The 19,754-nt window shown below is 37.1% G+C and overlaps 1 protein-coding gene across 51 annotated transcripts in view; it reads left to right on the top strand.

The window, feature by feature from the left end:
- Positions 1-19,754, top strand: part of PAM (peptidylglycine alpha-amidating monooxygenase) — a 274,367-nt gene that overhangs the window by 164,885 nt on the left and 89,728 nt on the right. For all 51 annotated transcript variants that reach the window (NM_001081767.1, XM_070232839.1, XM_070232848.1 and 48 more), the window contains 3 exon segments: positions 6,160-6,247; positions 18,149-18,234; positions 19,638-19,721. In NM_001081767.1, the coding sequence (NP_001075236.1) occupies positions 6,160-6,247; positions 18,149-18,234; positions 19,638-19,721 (258 nt within the window).

The raw sequence follows: 19,754 nt of genomic DNA, 5'->3' as shown, positions 1-19,754 counted from the left end.
GTGTCCTCCATCTTTTGGTCACCTAAATACTCACATTTCCAAAGTAATAACCCCCAGGGTTTACTCAGGAAATAAAAAAGGGAGGGGGAGGAGTAGGAACCATTTCATTATATTTTATAAAGCTGAGAGGAATGTCTTCAGCTAAATACAACTAGAGATCACTGAAAAGTAACTGACGTGTTGACATAGCTGTGTTAATGCAATGTCAAAATGCTACCCCCTCCCCCACTCCCAGGAAAATGAGCAACTCAGAAAGCCCAGGTTTGAATCAGATTTGATGTGTAAATGTCCTTCAGTGGAGAGGGGTTCATAGCATTTGACAGTCATTTTGAAGTAGCCATTTCAGCTCTTTGAGTAGGGACGACTTCAATCTATTTGAGAGGAAAAGGACCAGACTCTTAGGATCGTTGTGAGAAGTAAACGAGCCTGGCCCAGGGTAAGCCCTAAGACAGTGTTGGTGGTTGTGGTTATTAAGTGAGGAGGCTGCCTCATGTGAGTGAAGAGTGGACATTGGGGGTTGTCATGTTGGAAATGTGGTGGCCTAGGAGACTGGTGCAATATTATGCATGGCCTTAAAAGGCGAGAGCGGGGATATGGAGTTGATTCTGTGGGAAATTAATAGAGGATTATTATAGAGATGACATTACGAAAAAGAGCTTAATGACGCTTATGCTGTTTTATCTTGCATAGCCTGGCAGATAAAGTCTATTTATTGATTATCTAGTTGGCTCTGGCATATACCAAAAAGTTCAATTTTAAAAGGTATATCATCTGGAAGTTTAATTCTTTTTTATGCTGAAATTCCTTTATTCAGAGGTAAGGATTATTTTATTTTGAATTTGCCTTCAATTTATAGGCTTGCTCAAGTGTCATATTTCTTGGTTAATTTGGCAACAGCAGTTTAAAGTCCTCATAAACCTCGTTATGGATTCTTTCTGAATTCATATATCATTGTCCATGCTAGCAAGAGTTAACAACAATTTCTCTGTTAAACTTTCTGATTAAAAATGTTCAAGCAAAAGGTCTTATTTTAGAGTAGAATTGCTTTATGGTCATGTGGAAAGCTGGTGAAAGATAATATAATATGCCATTGCTGTGCGTTTTAATATGCTGCCAAATGGACGAAACTGCTGTGAGCTTTACATTTATCTGAACCTTCTGGCCCCACTGCAGGTGTATGACCATTAAGGTTGGTCATAGCCTACACTTAAATTACAATTTAGAGCATTATCTTCAGTTCCTATGAATGGTTTTTTAAGTATAATCTTTATCTTTTGGAAACAAAGAAATGTTTATGGGAGTGGTATTAAGATTTTGAGCCTGTAATGTTTTTAAATTATGAAAACTCTTTTACATTATTGTTTCTTGAACCTTACGCCTCTTTATTCTCTCAGTATTGAATATGGCTTGAAAGCACTAACGATATTAGAACACCAGTTCTATCATAGACATGAACGTAATCACCAGAGGCTCTAATTGTGTGCCTACTTCAGACCTTAGCCCTAAAACAATTTTAGGTGATACGGCCAAAATTGCATGTTGTGATGCAGGCTTCCATTGATCTTTTAATAAAACAATTCTAAAGGATCAACTAGTTTTTACCTTGAGAAAGTCGTTTCATAAGTTTATTTTAAAAGAAACTTTGCTTTTACTGTTTATCCTGTACATCGAAAAGAGCAGTGCAACTAAGATGAGTTAACTAAACTCTGATTATGCTGATATAGAATATATTCAGCCACTAAAAATGTTGACTGTAATCAGAATCACCTGTGATTTCACCTGTGAAACTTTTCATGGTTAGACTCGGCTAGAATGACCTGTAGAGATATTGATGGGGGAAGGGGCGGGACTAATCTAAGATGGACTGAGCACTTGTATTTTTAACAAGCTCCAAAGGGTAATTCTAATGCATAACACTAACTGAAAAGTATTGTTCATGAAAATTGTTTAAAAACATTTAAAAATATCCCTAGTATACGAAATAAACTATCATTGCTGTATGATTCCACTGGGAGGAAAAAAGAAACAAAGTTAATAATTGTCTTTAATGATATATACAGGCAACAATTCTAGAATGCCTAAGTTCTGGAGATCCAAACTTGTATTTGCAAGTCAGTTCATTTTTGTTCAATAGGTTAGTTATTCGTGGTCTATAATATCCCTCTACTGTGTATCTTTACCGAAAAAGGGTGTTCCTCCCATTTCCAGTGGTAATTTAGGGTTGGTTATATGTACATGGATATCTCCTAAATCACTCATTCCTCCACTTGACTACACGGGTTCTTTGAAATCTTTCCACATCCTGGGTCTGGCAGATACATCAAAATTGACATGCAGACCTGGATATCCTCTTGGAAAGGAAAACTGGAGAGAAAGCCAAGTGCTAAATGAAGTTCTCTCCTAGGTCACATTCTTAAAGAATTTTATGGCTCTGATTGTAGTCTGATGTTAGCTAAAAGAGGCCATAAATCCTGAACAACCTCATGCACTTACAGCAAATTTTGCTTTGAACTCCGGAAAATAGACCTAGTTATCTCTCTACTCAATATGTCACCCACACACATACTTTCAAGTCTTTCATTTCAGGTGACATTATCCTTTGAGAAATCGTTCAACCTGTGTACTTTCAGTGTCATCATATTTCCTTTTAATTAATGTGCGTGAGTCACTATTTCTGGAGTCTTAGTCTTTCAAAAGTATTTGGTTCCCAGGACTTATTCACACTTACTTGCCTGTAAAATTTTCTCTGATCTTATACATCAGGCAATCTGAACTGTTAACACCCAGTGAGACTGAAGTACCAGTTCCACTTAAGCAACTGTCATCTTATTATTGAGTTAGAAGAGTCTGTGGCACTTTTAATTTTATCAGATATAGTATTCCCACAAGGCTGTGTTTTTGCCTGTTTGTCACCATCCTAAGGCTGACTTTGTTTATTCTGCCTGTCAGAATTGGCCCTTAAATATAGTTGTTTTCATTATTATCCTCTGGCTCTCTTCCCCTTGGATTTTATTTCTTTGGTGTATGATGGGAGAAAAAGAAAGAAGGGGGAATTTTTCTAAGAAGTGATTTTAAGTATTTTTCCATATTCTGTTTTGTGTAGTGTTGAAATCTCCAGCATAGTCATGTATGTATCTTGTGCTCAACAGACCTTATTCTTATTCACTAGGGGTGGGGTCTTGTTTTGCAAAAGCCAGGCATAATAAGCAGGAATGGAGCAAACCCAGGAAATGAACCTGTCGACCTAATCTTTTCCCAGTTGACCCCTCCCCATCACTGGCGGCAAGCCCTTCAATGAAATTGTCCAAATCCTGCTTTATTTTATAGTGTCCACTGTTTGTTTTAGAGTTACATTTTGAGATGATATTCCTTTTGTTGGAGGGGCTTTTCATTTCAACCTGCAGTGAATTTCACTTTGAGCTATAATTATATAAACTTCTATATACTCTTTTTACGATATGAAAAAGATGATTAGTTGCTTGTTTTCACCCTGTACCAATAATTTACTTAACGTTTAAATTAGACCTTCAGTTTCTAGAAGAATGTGTGAGTCAGTGAGAGTAAGTTTTTATGAGAGAGAACTCTGAGGAATGTTCTTTTACCATCACTTAAAGATATTGATTTGTCATTATAGAAACTAAATTGCATATCTAGTGAAAGTTCAATGTGGAGCAAATAAGGGTTCTTAAAATAGTATGTCAGAATGAGAAAAAATTCAAAAAATGGCTAGAGAAGTTATACTTGGAATAATTTTTTGCCCTTTACAAAGGACAATGAGAAGATCCTCTTGCATAAGCAGGGGCTCAGGCAAAATATTTGGCTTTCTTTCCTAAAGAAAAACCATGGAGATTGTATGTTATTGTCTTCGTGCTCTCTTCCTCTCCGAGCAGGTTTCCTCCCTGTCCTTACTTGAATCTTTTGCTCATTAATATTTTATTTTGTAAATTTAATGACAGCCCACTCTTGTTCCAAAAGTTTTTTTGCCTTTTTTCACAGCGGTACACAGACTGCATTAATATACAAAAGACACTGTTGGAGTCTCCTGCACAGATCCTGACAGCTCAGGATTTTCCCTAAAACTCTGTCCTGAGCCTTCTCTATGGTTCTTAATTTCGCTTCTCATGCTTTTGTCCACCCTCATGGCTTCAGAGTTCAATTTTTGAGTGATTTTCAAACATGTAATTCTTTCTTCAACAAGAGTCACATAATTCCAATCTTCTGCTGGATAGTCCATCTGGATTTTTAGGTGACACCTCAAACTCAGATTGTTTTGCATCCAACAGTTTAATTCTTGGTAAAATGCACTTGGCCATGTTGGTTTATTACCAAAGTTCCCAGAATGACTGAATCTTAGGAAATCTGTTATATAATCCACCCATAATAAAAGAAATCTAAGGGAGATGGAACCATGTGATCATCCACGTAGGTTCTGAAAAAGCAGAGGAGTCAGCCTCTTGTGTGATAAACTCCTCATGGACTGGCAGAGTGATATTAAAAAAAAAAAAAAAACAGAGTGGGAGGTGGATTCAGTCAGACCAAAGTTGTAGATGTCCACAGAGTGATGTAAGCCGTTTAATAAAAATGAATATAAGCTAACAAATTGTATCACATACCAAATAAATTTAAAGTAAATAAAAGACAAATGAAGGCCAGGTACTCACACCTGAGGGTTTTTTCAATTTTCCTTCTGCAAGGAATGATCCCCTGATAGGATTCTGGAAGGGAGGAAGGAAATCCTGTGCTCAGCTGGAGGAAAATGAGTCTATGGAGACAGAATCCCTCTTCTTCCTTCTGTTTCTCTTGCTAACAAACTTAGGCTTGGTAACAATATGATTTTCTGTGATTTGTGAACTGTTGCAACTCCCAATTGATTCTTTCCTTCCAAAGTATCTTCTTCGATCTCCTAGGATTACTGTAATCCTTGGTAATAAAAAACAATGCTTCAAGTTATATCAAGTCCATTTTTCAGCCATCCTTTCTTTGTTAGTTTTTTAAATGGTATATGAAAATCTCAAGATGTGATTTTTAGGCTTTAAATTCTTATTTTCAGTGCAGTAAATGGAAGGTTTTTATTTCCCCTGAAAGTCGTGAGTCAAGATGGCTCATAGTAGGTGCCCCATGTTTTCTGATCAACCACACTTTGCAAGTCATGGTGCTATCATTTGATGTAGGACATCTTTTTATTTTATAAATACTCATATCTCAGATGCTTATTTTAGCAATAAATGATGTTTTGTTAATTTTATCAGGCAGACAAAAAGAGCTAAAAGATGCAATTTTGCACACACCCGAGACTTAAGATCATTTGAGGGTATTTAGCATTTTTATGTGGAAAGGTGACTTCTAAACAGCCCTGGTAGGACAACACTTTGAATGCTGAAGAAAAGAGGATGAGCCAAACCCAAGCCAGAAAAGGAGCCATACTCAATACTGACCATAGATAATAGTATCACTTATCTTTAATTTTTTTTTACCTCCAAACTGACTTTTGTTTATTTTAACGTCTTTCAACCTCTATTATTAGGAGAAAAATAGAAATGACATTGTGTAAGTTTCACTGTGCCTTTAACAAGTGCACAATGCTCATCCAGAACTGTAATTTTCCCTCTTCTGTGTTTTTGTAAAGATACGTTTTCCACTTTTCTGGTAAATTGTTTTCTCCATATCACATGTCAGTGACTCCTGTTATTTTAAGGTGGTAATAATTTGTGTTATGAATCCTTTGTTCGCGTTTTGACCAGTCACTGTGGCTTCTGTTTCAGTGCAATGTTGTGCGGTGTTTTATGATACTCAGCACTCTACTGAAATCTGGAAGGAAATATATCTTGCAGATAGAGCCTGGAGCTTTCATTTTATACACACATAATAATGCTCTCATCACTTTAAGAGGCATCTTCCATTAAATAATGTGTGTGTATGTGTAATATTCGGCCTATTAATTATTATTTTCTCTTTTACATAGTAGTTTACTATTCAATTATCAAATCATACTCATCTTAAGGAATAAGATAACTTTTACAACCAGGGCATTCTACATAAGAGCATCAAAGCATCTTTGTTATACAGCTATTGAAACTGTTGAATGATGTGTTCTCTCGTGACATTTGTGCACAGAAGTGTAACCTGTATTCACATGCATGTATCATTTTCTCCTAACAGTTGACTTCAAACCTCGTGCCAGCATGGATACTGTCCATCATATGTTACTTTTTGGTTGCAATATGCCCTCATCCACTGGAAGTTACTGGTAAGGTATAATGCATTGATAATACAAAGGCATGTAGAAAATGTGTGTGTGTGGTTTTTTTAAGTACAAGTGCATCTGTGCGAATATTTCACAACTGATTAATAAATAGACACAATATTTCTTTTTTAGAAACGAGCATGATGCGGTTATCATGGTTTGATTATCACAGTTATTTCATCTGCTATGGAGTACATCCATCAGTCTTTGGTCACTGACTTAATAAATAATGTCTGTTGTCAGAGATAGTGTGTCAAGGTGTAGATGGCTTGTAAAGAAAGACTGAAAATTTAGCTAATAGATAGGCTGATGTTTATTTTTTTTTAAGTTCATGATTCAACCCAAAGAGCACCATGGCTGTGTTCATTGAACACTCCTTTGTCCAGACACTGCCAGGTGATCTGTATACACATTTTGTTTTATCCTATTGTATCTGCAAAACAGGAATTATTATCCCCACTTTACAGACAAGGAGCCTGCAACTCAGAGATTCGGTTACTTGCTCACGGTAACACAGCTGGTTAGTGTCAGACCAGGATTGAACCCTAGGTTATCTGGTTCCAAATCCAAAGTTATTTCCATTTCACTACAATGCCTCCAATTTATTCAAGTATCTGTTGCAGTTTTAGAATTTATTTTAATCACTGTGGTGAGTTTTAATATCATGTCATGAACAGTCAATAAATATCTATTTAAAATCCTGTTATATGCCAGAACTGCAGCAGATGCTATAGGAGGTTGTAAGATAAATAGCTATGTTTTCTATCCCCAGAAGCTTGCAGCATAATTATGGCTTGAGATCTTCTTTTTTATTTTGTTCTTTGGTGTTCATGAAGATCAGTGAACTTTGAAAAGAACTGGGCATTTTAAGCCTCACGTTTTGCACCTATACACAGACATACTGAACAGTCCAAATTGACTAGTATGTCCTGCTTTGCGTCAGGAAGGGATCTGTTTTGTGGTCCTGTTCCTGCATAATCACGTAGACTGATAGACCTTTCTCTGTGCATCCTAATATCCATTAGGCTAATGCAAGGCACGCAGCAACTGCTCTCTAGTCATTTTTATAATAAACAATTGTAATATGTATTTGGAACTGTTAAAAGCACAGGGCAATTAGTGGAAATCTCCATGGAGCAAGTACCATCAAAGCATTTGTTAATAGGCTTAAGTTATTTGATAAAAGGGGCATATCACATAGGAACGCAACTCACAGGACTGAGTTTATATAAAAATGGAGTCAGCAAAGCACAGTTAGTACTCTGATATCAACATTCCAGTTTTTGCTCTTCAGTAAATTTTTGCAAATAAAATTCTGAGATTAAAAGATTATTCTGTGACAGCTTTTCTGAATATTATTCAGCAAATCACATCCTTTGGTTTTTATGTTTAAAAAATATTTCTTCTGAAATTTGCAGTATTTACCTTTGGGTTAGAATTAGTGAAAACAGCTAGAAGGGATGTAAACTTTTAAAACCTGCTTTAGCTTCACGTTGGTTAAAGAGAATGAGTGAAAAAATAGAACATCACTTAAATGTTATTATGGTTCTAATTGTGAAGAAAAAAGATATAAAACAAACTAAGCCTAGTTCACTGTTCTCATGTTAAGAGAATATCAGAGCAAACATCTTTTGGGGCCTTTTAAAATATTAACATTCTTAAATATACTATTTTGAAATTAAGTCTATAAAATATATTTTCCAAAAGACTTTCAAGTTGGGGAAAGAGAGAAGTCAAAGAAAAATGTAAGTGGGGGCCGGCCCGGTGGTGCGGCGGTTAAGTGCGCACATTATGTTTTGGCGGCCCCGGGGTTCGCTGGTTCGGATCCCGGGTGCAGACATGGCGCTGCATGGCAAGCCATGCAGTGGCAGGCGTCCCACATATAAAGTGGAGGAAGATGGGCACCAATGTTAGCTCAGGGCCAGCCTTCCTCAGCAAAAACAGGAGGATTGGTGGCAGATGTTAGCTCAGGGCTAATCATCCTAAAAAAAAAAAAAAAAAAAAAAAAAAATGTAAGTGAAAGTGAAAACAGCAATTTTGAGTAAAGTAATTGCTATGCATATTATTTTGCTAAAATTATTGCTCAAAAAAGCAGTATAGATAGTAGAGTGAAAGACCAGTGAAGTAACTGGTTGCATTCCCTCAGTAAATTACTTATCCCAGGTGGACTGGCCTCAGTTTCTTCATTTTACGAAGAGACTATCACTTGATCATTTATAGAACTCCTCTATACTCTGAAATTCCATAATTCTGTGAATATAAATTGCGTGCAAATGCTGAGTCAGATTGGAAAGGCATCATTATAAGGAGTTGGAGATGTGTACTGGTTGAATCAACTCAAGCAGCATTTTGCCATTCAGTTGCATCACTGAATAATTAGAATTCTTAGTGACATTATACCCATGTTATGTTAAATGGGTTTTTAAAATCTGCCTTGCAACCCATATTCCCACTTTATAGGTTTGTTATAATTAACTTTATAACAATAAACAAGGATGATAATTGATACTATTATTCATCTTCTTTTAGCCAAGACCAAAGTGTCCATTTAACATTTAAAAGTAGGATCTTTTATATATATATATATATATATATATATGTAGGCTCTGTTCAATTTGCAAACTGGGAGATAGGCATTAAGTAAAACTTTTCTGGTGACTCTGACTTTCACAATCCAGCCTTATTCTCCTTTTAAAGATGATATAGACTTTTTCTCTCTCAATATTGGCAAATCCATGGGTCTTTAAAGAATTAGAGCTCACAGGATATTTCATGTGCTGAACTTTTCAGTTGCTTCACAAAAACATCCTCTGCTCCCTACCCACAGAGCCACACAGGCTCAGCCCTGGAGACAGTCAGCGGATGTTTTCCAACTGCTAGCCTCTTATCCTCCCACCTGAGTTATACTACTAATAACAAAAATCTGTCAGTGTCAAAAGCCTTGCATTATTTTTCTAAAATGTTTGAGCCATGGAATTTATCACACTCATTTTACGGTTGAATATCTTTTCTTCAGTTGCTCCAAGATATAGACAGTACTTAAATGAAGATTCTCAAGCTTTCACATCTATTTTTGGTTTTGATATCCATAATGGTTTTTGATGCTTAAGAATATCAAGAACTCATTCACTCTAGGGAAATCTTTTTGGGAATACAAAGCTGTTTTAGCGAAAGAAGGAAAAGCTAATAGGATATTTTAACATCAAAACGTCAAGCTCGGATTTCCTCTCTTTTCTGGTGGCGAGGATTTCCTCCTGTTTTCACTTGAATGTTCTATTTTCACTGCCAGCAGGTTGGCAAATGGAGATGTGTCTCTAATAAAGTAAACGTTTTTCCCCTGAAATTATGAAGTTATAATTCATCCCCTGTCTTCAGGCAGCACTTTTCATATGAAGGCAAAGAGCTATTCTGATGATGTTTCAGGGTTGTGCTGCCCTCCTTTGCTCTTTGTAATTGCCTCTTTCTACTGTTCATTAAAATATATTTACAGTTATATTACGTTTACATGAAAATAGTAGACACAGCATGAAGCAGTTTTCATTATGCAGCCATTTTAATTTTAAAGTTTTTTTCCTCTCCACATATTCCAGTCTTTTGTGTCTCATTCCAGATTAGCAGCTCACACTGGTAATGTGTCTAGTTAATTATATGCATGTGCATTTAAATTGCATACATTGATGTGAGCCTTTTAATATACTGTGGGGTGGTCCCTTTATAGTTAGAGTGGGCCTGGTGCTCAATTCCAAATTAACATACCTCTTGAGGATGCAAATAAGGACCAGCTGATGGAAAAGCACGGGCTCTGCTGGGCCATCTCAAGAAGGCATTAGTACCTGTCAGATGTCACCCTCATACCTTCTTTCCCAGGCTTTTAAAGGAGGAGACAACCGCATCTGGGGACCAACAGAGAGTAATAACACCAAGATTGGAGCAAGCATAGCAATAGCATGATTTGTTGGCCTCTGTGCTTGCACACTTAATGCAAAGTGTAGCAATTCTGAGTCCCCCAGCTTTGTTGGCTGAATATGAGCCATAAGTGAGCAGATGCTTTTGGGGGCTTTTGGGGGTCAGTAAGGAAATGAAGTGCTGAAAACTGGGTATTTTAGATATAAAAAACCTGTTACTCCTCTCCACTAAAAGATGGTAAATTTTAGGAGATCTTGGAAATTGAAACATTGCATTTATCTGTTCTATGATTACCTTTATTCTATTTTTACTCTAACAATCTTTTTTTTTAAAAAAAAAAACATGAGCGGTTAGCTATGCAGAGTTTCAGGCTTTGAAAATCGTGATATTTTGTTCATACGAATTGGGCATTTGAGGGAATTCTGGAGAGCTCTCTTTTTGTAACGTGAGATTGTATAGACTTGTCCACTTTCTATTCTGCTGAGTACAGGACTTAGGGCTTAAGGCAAACCAAGACTGTGTTCACAATATCGAGTGATTAAAGTAAATGGGCTTCGTATGTATCCTGCTTTGCACGTGATCTTCTACGTAGAGCTAAAATTATTATGTTTAGTCTTAGTAATTAATATTGGCTTTGAAAACTACTTCTAATGGCGCTTATAACTAACTACTCTTTACAAATCAAAGATGGCCTCTACAGGTTGTTGGATCCTTTTTGAAAAGAAGGCTCCCAGCTGGTTAAATGAGGCTATTTCCAGCTGTTGTAACTTGGAATCATTCTCCAGCTAAAGCCGTAGTGCTTTCCCATCCTATGAAGCTTTAGCTTAAATCCTTTTCAACTGCTTCTATTTATTAACCACCTGCTGTGTCTTCTTAAATGCCACTATCTCCACAGGGTTACAGATGCTGATGAGGGAAAAGAGAAAAGTAGCTAACACATATAAATATATATATGTATAGAAGCCTGTATGTGACATCCTGCTTGGTTGCTCATTTCAATGACTGTTGTTTTAGGTGATGTTGTTTTCCAGATAACACCACAGCTTTGTTGCCTCTCTTATGGTGATAATGATTCTTTGGTTGAGAATGGTATTGCATATGCTGTCTTTATGCACCCTCTCCATATCCTAGCTACCTGTCATCTATACACTATACAGCAAGGTTCACAGTGTGTCTTCTGAAGTCCCCTCTTTGTTTCTTCTGCCATAATGAAACTTTCAAAGTTAAACATACTCAACATTCTTGTGCGTATAAATAGAAATAACACAGTCTCCAAAATCTGTGCTGTCTCTTGTTTTAAGCACAATAAAATGTGTCTTTGAGTGTATAGCAAAGTTGAGACATAAATTTCTGCTAGGCTAAAATTAATTGTATCCATTTCCTTTTTCTACTTTAATACTGTTATAGATTCTTATACTGCATATCAGGATAGTATAAAGGATCTTCGTTAAAATACAGTTAGCATCTTGTTCTAACTTCTAGTCTCCAATTATCATATTCCTTGGCTGATTTTTAGGTGGCTGGATTAGAAATATTGATAGGCGTTCCCTTAGCAACTGACAAATTCTTGGTAGAGTCACTTTTATGAAACAGAATGGCATGGTTGTAACTGTTTGACAATTTAACAGAAACAAACATTACATAATTTTGAACATTATTCTGTCCTCACAAGTCTAGTATTTACGTTAAACAGAATAACAGTATTATTGGGCAGTGCTGTAACATTTAATCTAGAGCCAGAACTTTGATATCAGAGCATCCTGGGTTCAAATCTCAGCTCTACGACTTGTGATTGTTGTGATAACCATTGGTTAAATTATTTAACCTATATTGGTCTGTTTCCTCATCTGTAAAATGAGCTAGTAATACCTTGTGATTGGGTCATCACGAAAAGTAAGTGAAGAGAAGTAAGTAATGTGGTTGGTGCAGTGCCTGGCACATAGTAGTACTTAATAAATGGTAGCTATCATCCTTATTCATTTATTAATAGAATATTTATTAACCATCCACTATGTGCCAATCATTTTGTTTGGCACTGAGAATTTGGTGTGGACAAAACAGACACACCCTCTGCACTTGGGAACTTTATGGCCTCTCTAATCTCATGGTGTGGTTGGTGGGCTGGGAGGGAGAGGATATTGTAGTGCTGTTTATCAGGCTGGTGCCTTTTAATCACCACTCTTATTTAGCTTTCCCATTAAGTATCCTTCTAATTACTATGTTAATGCATACCATTGCTTTGAAATTCACATCAGATTTGTCTGAATTGGAAAACATGTTCTGTGGGTTTATAGAGCAGTTAATGAAATTTGCATACCTGACTCATACAGGCTCATACAATTGAAAGTTAAGGATATTCCATGTCTACCATTGATTTTCTGTTGTGTTTCTTAAAGAAACTTTCTAACTTTGGATTAATTTTCCTGTGGGTCTGTTAGATAGTTAACACATTAAAATTGAAATTTAAGACCCTACGGACTTAACTTGAGGGCATGACAATTTCATTAAAAAAAAACTTTTTTTTTTTTTTTGCCAAAAGCAGAAATGACTTGTCAGTTCTTATCTTGCCTGAGTAACCTTGGATTCTAAGTAGCCTTTAACAGATACAACCAGAGAGTACTTTAACGGTCAGTCATGCTTTATTTGGATAATTCAAACTGACAGGCTAGCACTTTTCAGTGGCTGGCATAGTCTGAAAATATTCATGCCATCTGAATGGTTTCCCCATGGATTAGAGGTGAAAAGGTTCTATAGCAAAGGTCCAAGAATCCAAAAGAGTTTTATTTTTAAATGTTAATTCTCATCATTTTTACTGTGAATACTAAGATACCACGAGGGAGCTCTGTGAATCTTTTCACAATTAATTGGCTTAATCTGGAGGAGTGTTTAGGAGAAGCTGCTAGAATTATAAGAATAAGAAACCTGGTTGATGAAGCCTGAAATTACAACAGCCATTGATCAAAGGTTACTTTGCTTCCTAGCCTTAAGACTCTTGTTATTAATAAGAATAGGAAAAATCCTCTCTATTTTTGTAGGATTCTTTTTGGAAAGCCAAAGTATGCAATACCACCTTGTTGGTCATTTTATGTGGAGAAAATATGATTCTATTTTAATTTAAAGAGGGAAATGGAAATCTGAAAATGAAAAAGTGCAGGGGTTTTATCCAAAAATTCTTTGCCACTCCATTGTATCCTCCAGTCTAGGACTCATTTTTCTTGGCCTCTTGTTTCTCTTCTTCAGTTAGTCCTCTCACTCATTAAGTTTTAGGATTAGTTTCAAATATCCCAGGGCCCTCCAGTCAATCATTGTTTACTCAGTCTTGAGTTTAATACATTTTTTAAAAAATTATAAAACAAGATTTTAAAAATCAAACCAAAGTTTGCTTTAGAAGCTCTTTTTTTTTGTTTTTTACCAGACCTGATGAGAGAATAACATTTAAAATCATTGACTCTTTGCTAATAAGTCAAAAGAACTTATTTTATCTAGAATTTGATTTCACCATTGCATACACAACTTTCAACTTAGTTCAGATGTGATAGTAGCCATCAAAGCTTATCTCATATAAAATCCTTCTCTGCCCATAAATCAGCGTCGTGAATAGAGATATAAGGGAATGTGACAGCCAGAGCTTTGAATCATGGCTTAGCTGTGTGACTTTTGGAAGTTACTTAAACTCTCTGAGCTTATTCAGCTGTAAAGTATAACCTGCTTGCAGTGTTCTTGTGAGAGTGATGGTAAGCTGATTTGTACAAAATACCAGGCAAATAATAATTCAAATTTATTTTTATTTAGTGTTTTAATTAAAACATTTTTTTTTTTGCTCGCAAAGATTCACCCTGAGCTAACTTATGTTGCCAATCTTCTTCCCTTTTTGTTTCCCCTCCCCATGCCCCAGTACATAGTGGTATATTCTAGTTGTAAGTTATTCTGGTTCTTCTTTGTGAGATGTTGCCACAGCATGGCTACTGATGGACGAGTAGTGTGGTTACATGCCCGGGAACCAAACCCAGGGCACCAAAGCAGAGCATGCCAAACTTTAACCATTAGGCCATCAGGGCTGGCCCCTAAAACTTTTTAAATAAAATTTTGAAAAATGTTATTATACTTGGTAAAGTAAAATTCAGGCCAATTCAATAAGTGTTTATATATGAAAAGTTAAAAACTTACTTACAAGTTAACTTCTCTGAACATGTCTTGAATATTTACTAAATGCCAGGCAGGGCTGCCGGTGCTGGGAGTACAGGGTGAAAGATAACACCCCAAACCTCAAAGTGCACATAGCCTGGTTGGAGAGGAGATAAGTCAGCTGATGCTTGGGACGAGTTCTGTGGTTAAAGAGTGGAAGTTGGATGGGGTGGGGCTCAGAGAAAGCGTCCTGAGGAGGCAGACTGGAAGTGAACCTTGAAGGAGAAGGTGAGTACAAGTTTGCCAGACAGCTGGGGAAGGAGTTTTGCAGCAGAGGGAACAGTGGAAAAGCGAGGGATTAGAAACTGGTAGCAGCTTGGCATGATGAAAAAGGGGCTTTTTCTGGAGCTATAACAAGGCCCAAGATCATGAAAGGCCTTATGTGTTATGCTACAATGTTTGGACTTTATCTTGATGTTGTTTTTGGGATGCATTTGAAAGATTTTGAGCCAGCAAATGACATAATCAAATATGTAGCTTACAAAAATTTACTAAACCAGTTTTCTCTGTTATATTTCATTCTGATTCTTTCTAGTCATAGACTGAATTGACTTCCCTATCAGAGGAAACAATTATCTTGTTTAACCTAAGACTGTCATCACATTGATGTTAGGCGCTTGTATATTTGTGATCTTTGTTGAAAGCTATGAAAATTGCCACCCAGATCTTTAAATTTTAGTAGCTCACAGCAGTGAGATACAAAGTTCATCACATCTGACAATCTCATTTCTTAAACTATTATAGCATGAGGCGAAAGAGGAAAATTTTGCTTTTGGGCACTGTCCAATACCCTAAGCCTTTTAGCACACTTGGCACGAGGATGTCACAGACACAAATCTTACATGGTAATGATCCTTCATCCTAAGTATATTGTTCTTGACAGTGAACAGTAAGAAACCACTGGTTGATGTGTTTTACATTGCACATTACCCAGTCTCTTTCTGCAGCCTGATTTGTAGAAGCAAGAGCATTTACTGACCATAACTGTTACTGCACCGGGTTCATTTTTTGACTGCCGCCTGGAAAACCCAACACCGAGACGACAAGATTACAGCAGAGAGAGGGTTTTAATCACAAGGCAGCCATGTGAGGAAGTGAGAGAATGAGTCTCAAATCTACTTCCTTGAAAATGGGGACTCAGGGATTTTTATGGGGTAAGGGGCAAGGTGGTCTGAAATGTGGAGATAGATGATTAGAAGTGAGGAGCGATGAGGTAATTAATGATCTGCACAAGCGTAGTCACACTCCATGCCTCTTCATAAGACACATGTTCACAAAATGGCTGCATGAGCATGATCTGAGGGTGGAGTTTTTAGCCTCTTGACTTCAAAAGGTCACTTATTGGACATCTACATGGACCCAGTTGATGGATTGGTGGTCTCAACTGGCCTAAAGTGGACAAGGGGTTCTAATTCCTGAAAAATAGCTCACACACCCATTACCACGGTGATCCAGGCTCCAGGGAGATGTTATCTATAGGAACCTAGTGGGAGTCAGATAGCTTGTTGCCTAAACAGCACAGTAAACAATGAGTGGGGGAACAACTAAAAGCTATAATCAGTAATTACAAAAAGGGAAAAAAAACTTTGGTTCCTAGCTACTTAATCATCAATGGCTAACTTTTTTCCAGTTTCACTCCCTCCTGTTCCTTGGTCATTCCTCATACTTGAGGAATTTGGGGTGATGACTGTATCTTACTTCCTCCTGCTGAATTGGGGTGTAGATCTGGGTTAGAGGAATAAAACTGTCTAGCACTCATTTGGAAATATTCTATTGTTCCTGGCTTCAGGTTGATATTTTGCATTATTAGAATTTTATACCTTGCTCAACAGTTTCAGAACAACATCTAAAGGCACATTTTATAATCAATCTGACTAGAAGGATAAGAAGTAGAGACAACCAAAATTTTAACAGTCCCTGAAAAACAGACCTAATACCAGTGGGGCCTCCATCTGATCTCCAGGTAGGGGCAGACTCTGTTCTTAGTTCCTGATAGTCTTTTGGGTTTTTTTTACGGGATATGCATCAGAGACCAGAGGAACACCCTTATACCCTGATCTTTCAGTTGTCCTTGATGATGGCTATCAACATAGACTCTCTGCCCGGGGTTTATCACATTCCTAAGGAACTCAGAAGAACAAAGTTATCAACTTAGAGCAGCTGGGAGGAGCCATGAAATCTACAGAGCGTGTCTGGGTTAGTTAATCAGAGGTCATTCAAAGTTACAATATGGTTTCTTTTCTACAGTATGGCTTCCCTTAGGTCAACCTTGTGTTGAGCCAGTATCATAACCTTAGGGACCTCCTGGTTCCCAGTCCCTCACCCCTGTATTCAGACGGATAACAGTTGTCTGCACTTACTGCCTATCCTCTCAGACCATTCTCGCTATAAGCAGGAAACATCTTAGAAGTCCCTGTCTCTGAGTATGAAGGTACCTCTTACCGGTAGTTTTCTTACCTGAGGCCTGGCTGTTCTCCGGGTTTCTAGCCTCAGTTTTTAACCTGTTTGGGAAGCCAGCACGGTCTACCCTCACTTCCCTTCCAGGCCATGGACAGTGCACATTTTCTCTTATGTGAGCCAACCTCCTAGCCAAGAAGCTGTATTTGTTCTTGTCCTTGAAAGTCCTCAGACATTTCGGATCTGCCTAAACTCCTGACTCTGACCTTGCTTGGTGCCAGTTTCCCCAAACACAAATATATAAATGCATTTTAAAAATGTCACCTAATAGTGTTTTCAACAAATCCAATTCTATAACAGAACAAACTAAGAGATATAGTGCATTGTGAAAAAAGGTGTAGTTTGGAGTCAGACAGTTTACCATTCATGAAACTGGATCTTTCAGTGTAGATACCAGTGTGCTAGTTACCATCCTGGGTGTCTTACACATGTTACCGCAGCCCCATCAGAGAGGCTTCCACACAGGAAGAGCCTCTGAAGACTCATAGCATGCCCAAGATATGCAGCTGTTAAGGGCAGTTTCTGGGATTCCACTCCAGATATGTCTTCCTGCCTGAGCTCCTTTCATCCTACAACATTGCCTCTAAACAGTGAATCTTTAGATAAAGTGAATATTTTGTTAAATAATGCATTACCCTGATATAGTGCTTTGAGGTTTGTAAAGTGCTTTCACTTCTATCTCATTTGATTTTTAGAATATAAATATAAGGTAAGTATATAAGGTAAATATAACTAGCCTTGCTTTACAAAGGAGAAAACTGAGGCTCAGTAAGGTTAAGACTTGCACAAAATAAAACAACTTACAAATGGCACAACCAATAGCATCAACCAGTAGTCATAACGCCAAGAACCCTGTAAGTGGGCTATGCTTCTATTGTTTTCCCTACTGAACGTGGGCACTGTGTACTCTTTGTTGCTGTGGCCAAAGTTTTATTGATAACACTGATTCCCCACAGGGAAACGTATATGACATTTCTTTTAGTCCGCTTCCAGATTTCCACTGTGTTAGCTTTGGTTTATCTGCACTCTCTATGTAATGCTTACTTTTCTACCTGATTACGTAGAGTATATTTCACATATCAAATTATAAATTGTACATCTCCCTCACAGGATTGTTTCACCTCAGGCAACAAACAAAAAGTCTGCCTTTATGTGTGCCTTGTTCACATGTAAAATTCTTCTTTGCTTTAGTCTTCATTAGGATCTTAGAGCTGATATGACTATAATGATGATATATTGACGTACTTTTCCTTACTTTGCTTTCAAATACCTTCCCCGTCCCTTCCCCTCATCGTGAGTGATTTATGAATTTTACTACTTGAATCTTCATTTATAGCTGCTTTCTTTTTTCTTCAGGTTTTGTGATGAAGGCGTCTGTACAGACAAAGCCAATATTCTCTATGCCTGGGCAAGAAATGCTCCCCCCACCAGACTCCCCAAAGGTACGTCTGAAGCCTCTTGGATAGTCTTATATTAAACTACATAATTTCTGATTCTGAAGTACTTTTTCTTAGATGTTCTTTCCGACAGTTTTTGACAAAGTTCCATTTTGCAGTTTCACACTAAATAATACCTATATCACCAGCTTTGTGGTGAAAAGCTTTCATTTGGGTAGTTACTCTTTCTCTGTCCCTCTTTGGTAAGTAATTTGCCCGCACAACAGTTTAGGTAGAAAACAGCCAAGTATACCTCAAGCCACCTTTGGCCTAAGGCACATTGGTTCTTGACAGCAGGAGCATTTCCTGAGCCAAGAGAGCTAGGAATTAAATAAATTGCTGTTTCAGCAAACAGATTTTTTTTTTTTATAGTCCTGGAACCTGGGTATTTAATAAGATGCCAAACCTCAGCTGGCTATCTGACTTCACCTCTAAACTGTTCATAGCTTCCAGTGTGTGAGTAAATTGCCAGACTCTCTTTTGTTCCCTGATGTGTCTTAATATCAAAGGGAATGGGCAGTTCTCTTTCAGAATAGGTCTGCCGTGGTTCAGGGATGGTGTCTTGTGATGCACATTTTCCTCTCTGGCCTCCCTAGCTCATGCCAGCTCTCTGATTGATGTCTGTTTTGCTTTGCTTCAAATGAACCTCAGAATCCTCTCTTTACTTTACCAGGCAGCCACTACCAAACACATTTGGGAACTAATGGGGGGGGAGGGTCTGTCATGGATTTGTTGACATTTTTAAGATCCATTAGTAGAACAGATAGAAAAAAATTTTTTTTCTACCTATGGATATTTTCTCTATAGATTTTTTTTAGCTTGCTAGCAAATTCTATTAGTAGTAAGACTATTAGGAATCCTTCAGATACCAAAAATTTATTGACACACTGGACTTTGTAATCCAGTTGGTAAGTGGCTTCATCAATGACATTTTTGCAGGTACCTGTTATCATGCAGGAAGAAAAGTAATTGCTCTGAGAAGCTCCTAAGAGGTCTATTTCATATATTCAATAGGAAAATAAAAATGAGTATGAATATATACAAAATAAAATTAAAGAATGGGCTTATGTATGTCTGTATATAACCTACAAGGACAGAATTTTGTTTTGTTTTATTTTGTTCTGTTTCTTTCAAAATCAGTGAATTGTCCTTTGTCTTAAAGCGTAAGTGATTACTCTGGTTCTGAAGTAGGAACTATATAGACAATTCTATGAGGACTTTGAGAAGGAGTGATAGATTATATTAGAAATTTTCAGTGAATGCCTAGTTTATTTTTATTTTCATATAATTTCATATGTTATATGCTATTTTATTTCCCTTTGGATTTCATAGATCAGCAACCTGAGATTAGCTCCATTTTGGACTTCCATTTCTAAACTATTAATTTATTTTCTTTTGTAAATCTTTAGGTGTTGGATTCAGAGTTGGAGGAGAGACTGGAAGTAAATACTTCGTACTACAAGTACACTATGGGGATATTAGTGCTTTTAGAGGTAAGTTTTGAAATGTTAGAACTAAGCACAACT

This window comes from Equus caballus, chromosome 14 (assembly GCF_041296265.1).
Source record: "Equus caballus isolate H_3958 breed thoroughbred chromosome 14, TB-T2T, whole genome shotgun sequence".
In the NCBI taxonomy this organism is placed as follows: Eukaryota; Metazoa; Chordata; class Mammalia; order Perissodactyla; family Equidae; genus Equus; species Equus caballus.
This window is presented reverse-complemented; position numbering and strand designations above follow the sequence as displayed.